This window comes from Echiichthys vipera, assembly GCF_963691815.1.
Source record: "Echiichthys vipera genome assembly, chromosome: 21".
Classification (NCBI taxonomy): domain Eukaryota; kingdom Metazoa; phylum Chordata; class Actinopteri; order Perciformes; family Trachinidae; genus Echiichthys; species Echiichthys vipera.
The window spans coordinates 12,518,118-12,528,324 of NC_139846.1; the positions used below are offsets into that span (position 1 = coordinate 12,518,118).

At 43.5% G+C, this 10,207-nt stretch overlaps 1 protein-coding gene across 1 annotated transcript in view; it reads right to left on the reverse strand.

Annotated features, from left to right (window-relative positions):
* Positions 1 to 10,207, reverse strand: part of map3k22 (mitogen-activated protein kinase kinase kinase 22) — a 41,886-nt gene that overhangs the window by 12,947 nt on the left and 18,732 nt on the right. The window contains exons 4-9 of the mRNA XM_083936539.1: positions 10,048 to 10,157; positions 8,490 to 8,527; positions 4,570 to 4,669; positions 4,197 to 4,313; positions 3,057 to 3,171; positions 764 to 897 (exon numbers count right to left, since the gene is read on the reverse strand). Coding sequence (XP_083792665.1) covers positions 764 to 897; positions 3,057 to 3,171; positions 4,197 to 4,313; positions 4,570 to 4,669; positions 8,490 to 8,527; positions 10,048 to 10,157 — 614 coding nt within the window. The remainder of the gene's footprint in view (positions 1 to 763; positions 898 to 3,056; positions 3,172 to 4,196; positions 4,314 to 4,569; positions 4,670 to 8,489; positions 8,528 to 10,047; positions 10,158 to 10,207) is intronic.

The following is a 10,207-nucleotide window of genomic DNA, read 5'->3' on the forward strand; positions in this document are numbered from 1 at the left end:
GAGTTACTATCAATGATAATATACTGCACTTGATCTCCATGGATACTGAAAGAGTAAGCACAGACGGATGTACTGCAGATTGAGTCTCCCTATATATGGAATGCACAACAAGCCGAGGACCACTATCCTGGCAGCTTCCTGTTTTCTAGAAAGATGATTTATCACGGCTTTTAAAGACAAAACGATCACCCTATCATAAATGACAGGAAACAACATTTAAATAAGGTCTGGTCTGGGTTTCTGCTTTTGTTTCCTTTGATAAGTGGCCCTATAAGAACAAGGCAGAGGCAAAGACACACTGCAAGTAAAGCTGAGCAGTATTCACGTCACTTTAGTTAAGAGAGACAAAGAACTCCAGACTTCAGATTTATGTTGTGTCAAAAAAACACAGCAAAGTGAATTATCTTGTGTGGCTGGACAAAAACCTAATTAGAGGGTTATGAGGCCAATATTAACGTTCCTGTGCACTATGGGGGATTGCTACAGTTCAAGCACGTTGTGAGGACTAAAAATGGTTAAATAATACTCACTTGGTCAAAGACGTTCAAAAAAATGAATGACTAAGTGGCTAATTGGCCATGAAAAGCAGGATTCTGTTGAGATGTCTTAAAATAATTCAACAAGGTAAACCGACGTAAACCAATGAGTCCAACAGAGGCGAGGCTGTTTGTTTCAATTTTTGATGAAGTAAGAAGGTTGATTACATGAGAACCTACTACAATAATGAGGCAACATAGTCTTTTTCCTCTGGACAAGCTCTTACATTCTGGTCGTGGGTCTCGGGGATGAACTCCCCTTCACTGTGGATGCTGGTATAAGAGCCCTGGCGGGCAATCTGCTGCTGCTCCTCAGGGACACTGCCAGGAGGCGGGGACGTCCGACCTGTGTGCAGGGAACCTGGGGCAGTTTGAAAAGGTGGCGTGAAAGAGCGAGAGAGTGGAATAGAAGAATGAAATGCAAAGAAGGAGAAATGTTAAAATGAGAAGTTGAGTCATGAGGAGAAGGAACAGAGGGAGCACAGGGGGGAAGATGATGAAGAGATGAAAGCGAGGGGCAGAGGGGAGAAAAACGGCGTCACAGTGTTATTCATGGGAACAAGTTCAACAGTGCCAGGACTATGAGAAGTGATTTACTAAACCACACTGTCGCCACCTCTAACCTCAATTACTGTGACAAACGCTCCTCCAGCTGAGCCGCAGCAGAGACTGAGCACTCGTCCTTGACAGTTTAAGAAGACCTACTGAAAGTCTGTCTGTCGCTGGCTGAGCTGGCAGTCACACTGAAAAACGAACAGAGGCCAATAGGTGCCAAAATGTACAGGGACGATTAAAATATCGCTAAAGGCTCTCGTTTTTGACTGGAAGCTTAAACACAGTTCAGTTTCTTTCTGCCTCGTCCCCCTCTCTCCATCCTCTCCCCCCACCATGCTGCTGTACGTCATTGAGGCACTCGGGCTCACATCACATCCTCACTCAACCATCCACTGTGACGGCTCTCCTGTCACCTCTCATCTGCCACCGCTCGCTCCACTTCCATCTCTTAACCGCTCTGACTCGCGGTTGGCGGGGGAATTGATAGGGAGCGGGGTAACTCTATACAATTTATATGATTCTGGATGGCGACTGCGCTAATGTTATTGGGGCTACGTGAGAAGGATCGGCGGTGACAGATCGTAGAGCGTCTTCAGCTGCTCTGCGGAAAAACGCAAAAGAAGCGCTGGACATTTCTGCGCGTGTCTTAGGTTAAGATATGACTGCAACATTGACCTTCCTGGACAGACCTGATATAAGGGGAGGGAAATGATTCAGACATGGGACACAGGGGAGAGCTCAGTGTTTCCCAGAGCAAAATAAACCTTCACGCTGTGTTACCAAACAAGCCAGCAGGGACAACGGGACCGGAGTGTACTGTGTAATTTAGCAGCGGACTGTGACGTGACAAGAAAAGGGCAGCTATTTGTCTTAAAGGAATTAGTTTGACATTTTTGCTTTCTTGAGAGAGAGTTACATGAGAAGATTGATACCACTCTCATGTCTGCTAAATCATCTGTTGAAGACAAATCTGCACTCAGAAGCCAATTAGCTAAGATATCCAAACAAGGAAACAGCTAGCCTGGATTTGTCCTAAGGTAGAAAAAAGCCCATGAATTAATGTTACGAGAAGTTGTACGGTCTTGTTACGGTCACAGTCACTATGTGTGTTGACTTATTGAAACACATTTGAAACATATTCACCTCTCTACTTCCAGTCCGTCCCCTATATGTTACCCTCTCAAATCCATACACACACACACACACATGTTCCTCTTACACTTCTGCCCTTACTAAAAGCCTGACTCAGAAGTCGGAAGTTCTCGATTTCCGATTACAAGTAAACGTAGCATAACCGTTGGTGACGATCTGGGCTGGCAGACCAACTGCTGTCAGCAGAGTCACTAACATGGCGGCGTATTTACATCTAGAGAGAGAGTGTCTCCACAGACACTCAGATTGGAGTACTCAGCATAAAGGCAAGTAGAAGTGCTTTCATTAGTGGATCACATGATCAATCACCATTGTTTTAACTCACTCTTTAATAGAAATTATACATACAACTTTAATTAAACAATTGTATTGTTGAATCTGAACGACGACAGGACACCACATTGTTTTGGGTAAGGCTAAACCAACAAGATATACTGTAAAAAGTAAATTAAGTTTTAAAAGGCATATTTTGTTACTGTTGGACAGAACATCCTCAAAATCAAGTCAAGGAGACGATGCAGATGGAGAGCTGCTTGGTATGAGAGCAGACACTTGTCCTTGCTTTGACCTGACATCTCTCTGGCAGTTAAAATTGTCACTTTCACCTCCAATTTGCATTTGTCCATTCTGACATTCTGAGTCCCTCATCTTTCCATTAACATTCCTATGACTTTGGCATCACTGCATGTTGTAAATTGACGCTGACAAGCCATCCTTGAGGCTTTAGCCTCCTTTGAGACAACTTGGCATCAACAGGATTTGGTTGTAACTCTCTGCTTTTTGCTTTTCCTGGGTTTCTACATGCTGTCTCACCTGTCGAGTGTTTGCGCACCCTCTCTGAGCCCTTGAGCAGGGAGCCCTTCAAATCTCCCAGTGACCGTGATGACCTCATCTCACTCTGTTTGTCCCTGCTGTTCACCTGTAGGTACTGCAAAGAGGAAGCACATGGGGAAGTGGGAGCAAGCGGGAGAAAGAGAAAAGAATCAGGAGAGGAAGTGACGGCGGGATTAGATCATTGTTCATTTAGGTCATCGTATGAATGGGGAACGTTTGTTCCCTTAAAGTTCAGCAATCAGTCGCTGAATGAGGTAGTTATCCATAGTAAGTGTATTACCTACAGGAGATGAGGGGTTAGCATGCCTCATGTAGTAGACACTGAAGCTAAGAAATATACTGCCCTGGAGAGGGGCAGCAGCTAAATGTATGTTAGTCACCAAAAAAAGCCTAAAGGAATTCTGTAGCAGTTTAAGTGTAAGCTATATTTAGAATATTTTCACCTGTAACCTTGACATCAGACAGCCCTTTTGTACGGGGGGGAACTGAAGCCGTTCTGTGCTCTCGTCAAAGACACCAGACAGTTTGTTTACGTTATTGTGTAACTTTGGTGTTTTTAAAGGGTTAGGAACTACCAAAACAAACAAACAAATCAATTGAGGAAGTGGCTGACCAACAACTCCTGTGTTCTGAGGTTAAATTACTGTTTTCGTCAATGGTGTCTGGCGGCTTTCACGAAAGCACAGAACAGGTTCAATTCCCCCCCATAACCTGAAACAGAGCTCTCTGATGGTAAGATAAAGCAATGAAAATATGCCTTTAACCGTGTTTAAAGTTAAAATACTAAAATACATTGAGCTGCTGCTCCCGTCCACAGCAGTACATTGCCTGTCCTCCTGCCGGCTTCTCCAAACCGGGGGCGGCCATCATCTACTGTAGGTAATACACTGACTGTGGATAAGTACCGCATACAACCCCACTTAAAAAAACTGAACAACCCCTTTCTTTTAAGCTTACATGGTTTCAAAAAGAATTACTTCATGCAGCTGATTCCCACTGTCAGCAAGTGACTATCTTGCAGCTGTTCTCAACATGGTTTTACACAATGATACATCACTTCTTTATATTAGTGTCTCCGATGATCAGCCTCATGCCTTCAATACGCTTCTAGGAACTCACATGGTTGTTCTTAGGTGTCTTTAGCAGTATCCTGAGCAGCCCGTTGGTCCCCGAGCTGCAGCCCAACGTCAGCACGGCCTGATCCAGGTCCTCCTGGGTCTTCAGGGGCAGCAGCAACTGAAAGGACAAGAAAACACACAGCACCTGACCTTTAATTCCCCATTGTTCCAGAACGGTGGCATGTTTAAGCATCAGCGCACGCATGACCTACTGTAGTTATTATTGTTGTCATGTTAAAGCCTTGGTAACCTTCAATGATTTTCAAGGAATAACTTAAAAATTAGGCTTTTATAAGTCTCTGAGATACCGACAGAGGATACACAGAGGATACACATGGAATTTGCTTTCTTGTTTTGTAACGTTGTTGTCGCACCTCTTTTTCCATGAAGAACATGTCCATCTGCTGGCCAAAGGCCTCGGTCACTTTCTGCAGCAGCTCCTTGATCTTTAGCGGCCTCTGGAACGGGATGATTCTGGGAAGCAGAACACGCCGGCAGGGTCAGAGGTCGGAAAAAGAGGCCAGTGTTTTGTCTAGCTGAGACATTCATGAGCTCAGACTCTGAAACCCGGCCTGAGGAGGGATTTTAGGCTAAATGAGAAGCTGACTGGCAGCTATACCTGCTCATAGCTTAGCAATACAGTATGTCACAGAACAGAAAAGGGAAGTAAAAAGAAGGCAGAGAAATGGAGTTATATGGATGTGATGGATACAGTTTTTAAATGGCTTTCAAACGTGGATTTCTAACCCGTTTTATGACAGTGTTTCTATGTGGACAGGTCATGGAGAGGAGCAACGATGCTAAAGGGGCACAAATCAATGCAATGCAAACAGAACGTATATTATGGAATAATGTCTTATCTAGTGTGAGCCTACGTGTACTACTGAGGGTGCACACTGTCTGTCCGAGCTTATCAGCGAGTGTTTGTAGCGAGTGTATATATATGGATGTGTTTGCAAAACTCTACATGCATGAGTGTGCTTCCCAATCAGTGTGTGCATCGGCCACTGTTTCAACACCACTGGGCCTCTCCACTAATCCAGCACAAAGGCAGATGGGAAACTTCCTGAGAGGAAAGGGGGAAAAAAATCTGTAGCGGCAGCAAAAGCAGCAGGATGTGTGTCTTTCCCTCCTCTTTTAAAGAGTGACAGATACAGAGACGGAGAGATATTTACAGACTGTGAGAAGAGAAAATAAAAGGAGACAGCCTGACAAAATAAAAGGAAAGACAGAGAAAGATTCTCCCTGGCGTTTCTTCTCCTCTCTTTTCTATCCATCTCCATCTCGCTGTGCTTTTGAAGAATCCACTATCTCTTTATAGTATCCCGATAAAAGGACTTGTTTTCATCCCATCATTTCCCCATCAGAGGCCAAAGCTCTGCCTATCTTAATGACTGCTCATTGGTTCCCTCATTTAAGAAAAAGATTCTGGGAAGAGGGAGGCCTGCAGATCAGAGGCGAGCAGCGGCCCAGCTAAACGCTCTCCCTCTCTGTTTATACTCGCCGATGATGTGTCTGATAAAGAGCTGGAGGGATGTGTGTGTGTGTGTGTGTGTGTGTGGGGGGGGGGGGGGGGGTGAGGATGCTGCTCCAAAAGATATGGCTTTCCTTCCTCTGTGCAGGCATGTGGACACACAGATTTGCAGAGTGAAAAAGCTTTCACACATCCCAGCAGTCTCTCTTTCGCTTAACATTTCTCTCATTGGACACAATCACATACGCACCAGAAAAAAATAATTTAAAAAAAAGTCTGGCTACGTTCCTTCACTCTCTGGCAGGAGACCCTGAGGCAGAGCCAGGGGGGGAAGAGAGAGACACAGCTCCTATTTCCTGGCCAAACCTTCTGCGTTTGCCAACAAAAAGAGAGACCGTCCAATTAGATTCCACTGTGGACGGACAACACGGTTATCCTGACTCAGGGACTCCTAATACCTCAAGTGCTGTGCTCAGATAAAACGTGTAATACACACTGGGGCCTGCAACTTTGATCGATGGTCGTACAGTTCAAATTTGTTATTAAGTAATAATCAAACCTTATCATATTAAACTTAGTCATAAGTGCTTTATAATCGGGTTGAGGGATTTCTTGCTCAGTTTTTTTGACGAGGGCTCAGGACTGTAGCTCGGTTGCTTTTCATTAGGTATTTATGGGATTATTTTTGGAACACTGCTTGTGTTCTGTGTATTTGTTTGTGTTTTCTTACCAAGCTGTGAGTGTTTGCATAAGACCCGAGTGCAGACGGAAGTCTCTAAATAGCTTAGACTGGAAATGCTACGTTATTGAGCTTTGATCGATGCTATTACTTTTGCCTGGAAATATAAATATCAAACCTGCATTATTTTGCTCACTTAAGTGGGAAGTGGAAACGAGTTGTAATCACAACACTGACATACACATACACACCCAGCACATACAAAGCAACTTTGGCATTCATTTGGAGTCCTGCTGATGATTGAAAGTTCAACATTTACGCTCCTTTTCGCTCTGTTCTTGTTCTCCACCAGCTCCTGAAAACCATATCAGGTTCTTTAGCGGCTAAATGCTTCACTGTGTTCACCGGCTAATCGCTAACTTTGTTTGCTAGCTGTTTGGTGTAAGTGTGTACAGTGGGGTTTAGAGATTTTTTTTTGCTGAAAACTGACCAATGGTAAGAGCAGCAAGTGTGCAAAACAGTAAAGTTACGGATCAGAAAACCAAAACAATGAGTTAAAAGATGCTAAATTTAATTTGAATGTTACACTCTTTGTTTTCAGGTTTTAGTCGTTGGTTTTTATGTTTTTTTTAAACCGTGTTTTTTTTTTTTTTATTGTTTTTGGTGGTTGTTTATTTTTGTCTGTGATGTTTTAATTTTGCTCTTTGGGCTGCATGTTTGTATGAAGTAAAGTTGAGATAAAATTCTTTGCGGCCTTATCACTATCAGCGACCCTTTTTTACCATTAATATATTGATTAGAGTGGCTTTATTTTGAACAAATATGAAAGTCCTACAATTGATACAATGCAATATTATTATTTTACCCTGTGAAGTAACAAACTCAGGATATACTACTGATTTCAAAAAAGCTTGGACACGGATAAGGTAAAAAAAAAAAAAAAAAAGCTAACAACATGAGGAAAAAAAAGAGTGTGAATTCACAGAAGATGCATTACAAAACAGTTGCTTTTGAAATCAGTGAATGGAGTCTTCCAGGGTGAGCTGTTCCAAGAGAGCAGTGCGGTGTGAGGGGAGCTCTTAAGGAAGAGAGACGGAGGAAACAGAGGGAGGCAGAAACACAGAGAGACAAGAACATGAAAAACTCGTCTCTAACTCAGCAGTAGCCAATTAGGGCTGTGAAAAAGCAAGAGAGGCCCCAATGTGTAGCCGTATTCTGCTGCAGGAGCATGTCGTCTGCCTTCTCTTTCTCACTCCTGAGAGCCTGTGGTTTTCTAATCACAGCCTCACTGAACCAATGCCTGTTCCCCCGGTCTATATTCTGATGGATCAAGGCAATTACTTTAGTAGGTTCTGGTCAGTCTCCCTCTGATGTTTTTTTCCACTGTAACAGTGCACACTCTGTGTTTGTCATATCCCCCCCTCGGGAGTTGTTTGGAGTTGAGAGAGGTTGTTGGGTGAGGGTTTCATGGAGACAAGGTCTGTCTGTGAACCTGGACTTCTACCAGGATGCAATGCTAGCGTCAGACAAGGACCTGAGATAGTCACAAAGCATCCATACATGGATGCTGAATCCCAGACAAAATGAAGCCCAGCACCAAATAAAGCAGTTAAAATGATCTTTTATTTATACTGGGCGCCTTAGCTTTCAAAGTGCTCCAGCGTGGTAAACAAACTGTAATGCACCTCGGTGGGATAACGGCACGTAAGAAAGAGTTAGTGAAACCATGCTTTGCCTCTTGAGTCACTCTGGCGCTGGTGGCGTGAGAGAGGACAGATGGCTGCAGGGTGAAGGATGTGGAAGACAGAGAGGAAAGCGCAAGAAAACACAGAAGATGAAGTATTAATTTGGGGTGTGCCTGGAAGACTGGACACTGTCTTTTCGCTTTCTCTCCCTCTCTCGGGCACTCTCTTTTTTTTCTTTTCCCCTCTAAAACGGCCCGTCCGAGCCTGAAAACACAAGGGCTGTGTCTAAATGTCAACGCAGGAATTTTCCCCTCTCTTTATGCTACTCTGGCATGTAACTGATTTCCACTAGACACCAAAATCCCAGGCATGGCAAAGCATAACAAAAAAGATCCGACTGAAGAGTAAAGGCTTGGACAGAGGAGTAGAAAAAACAATACTGAGGTTCCAACATACCGTTTTTCTCTCTCATGCTCCAGCTTGACTCTTAAATCCTGTTGAGAGGAAAAATAACAACAGAGGGGAGTTATGGAAGTGGAAAGTTGAAATGTGGGATTTTGGACTGCTGAATAAATGAAAGCAATAAGCTGGACAAGGAATTTAAGAGACATTATAATGATGTATGTTTTGTATTGCTGGTGCTTACGTTTTTTTTTTTCCTGCAATACAAAGACACCATTATCCCTTAACTTGACTCAAAAATAAGTTTTCTATTTATAAAACCCTTACCCAAGGGAGCAGGAATCTGGAGGAGCCTGAAAGTCTGCATGAGGTCATGGAGATAAACCACTGACATCATATCAGTGCGAGTGACTGGTTAAAAAAATTTAGGGTTTACCCCAACTGGGAAATGCGGAAACTGCCTCTGCTCCTCATTGTTTGTTTATAGGTCATCGTAAACATCTGTGCTTTAAGAGGATCTACCAATTATCATTCCACAGAGGGAACAAATGCACAAGGAATCAACTTCAGAAAGACACGCAAGGTGAAATTAAGTCTTGGAAGGTGGCGGGCCATGAACCGTAATCTTTGTTAGGGCTGACTTTGCAATTGCAGGGTTGTAAATAGTATATTTTAAGATGCCTCCAACAATTTAAAGTGATTTTTATTTGATACCATAAAGCCGTCAGGGCACAAGCTGGATCAAACACTCAAATAATTTTGTTTGTGTGCACCTGCAGCGTGCGGCTACATACAATACAACCATCAAACTTGCTTTCTTGAGTCAAGTCGAGTTTCCCCACGCCCATAAATGTTAATGAATGCATCACGCTCTCACATTAGCGTCTGTGTTCGAAATAGACTCAGGATACGCTCATTTCAGTCATACCCTCTCCAAAAACTACAGTACAACCTTCACCTGACTTTGGCAGCCCACAGCTGTCAGTCCAGAAAATAATAATGATGAAAGAAGTGAGGCTGAGGTTTGGTGTGAAGACCCAGATTGTCAGTAAAGATTAAAGGCACTGCTGTGCCTGTGGCGTGTCTGGTTAATAAACTGTAATTGAGCAGAATGTGTGACAGCTTTAATGTGATACTCAAAAACCTTCACTCACCCCCCTGCAGGTTTGAACAATGGCTGTAAAAAGTTTATAGTTTACATGAGGAGCAGCAGCTGTGATCTGACTATAGCAACATCCATTACATTGGATTCCAATGGCAGGGAGGTTTTAGAGCAGAAAAAGCTTCATCTCAAAGTATTCATCCAACATAATCTGCTCTTCGTACACTCAGCGTGTCCCAATCACTCGCCGTTTTATCAAAATACTGCTCAGCGCATGCTGCCATTTCTGTCATAAAAGACTCTTTGGAACATGGAGTAAAGGTTTGAGAAGTTTTTTTTGTGAATTTGATTTCACTAAAATGATTTGGGCTGCTGTTCTCAGTCAGTGTAATCTTTTACAGCCACCATTTGAGCCCACCAGAGGCGGTCAGGCGTTGATATCGGTGCTCAAGAGACAGATCTCGAACGCAGTGTCACTTGAAATGAAACACGGCTGGATGCCATTTGTACCTGTTTGTAAAGTAAGGTTCTGTTCTTGGGCTTGTGGCTGTTGTGCTGGGTGTAGCAGCGACCCAGGGCCGCCAGGTCCTTCATGATGGAGTTAAGCGCCTCCTCGTCATCTAAACACAAGAGATAACCATTAGTTATGTGGAACCACTCTCACTCCTTT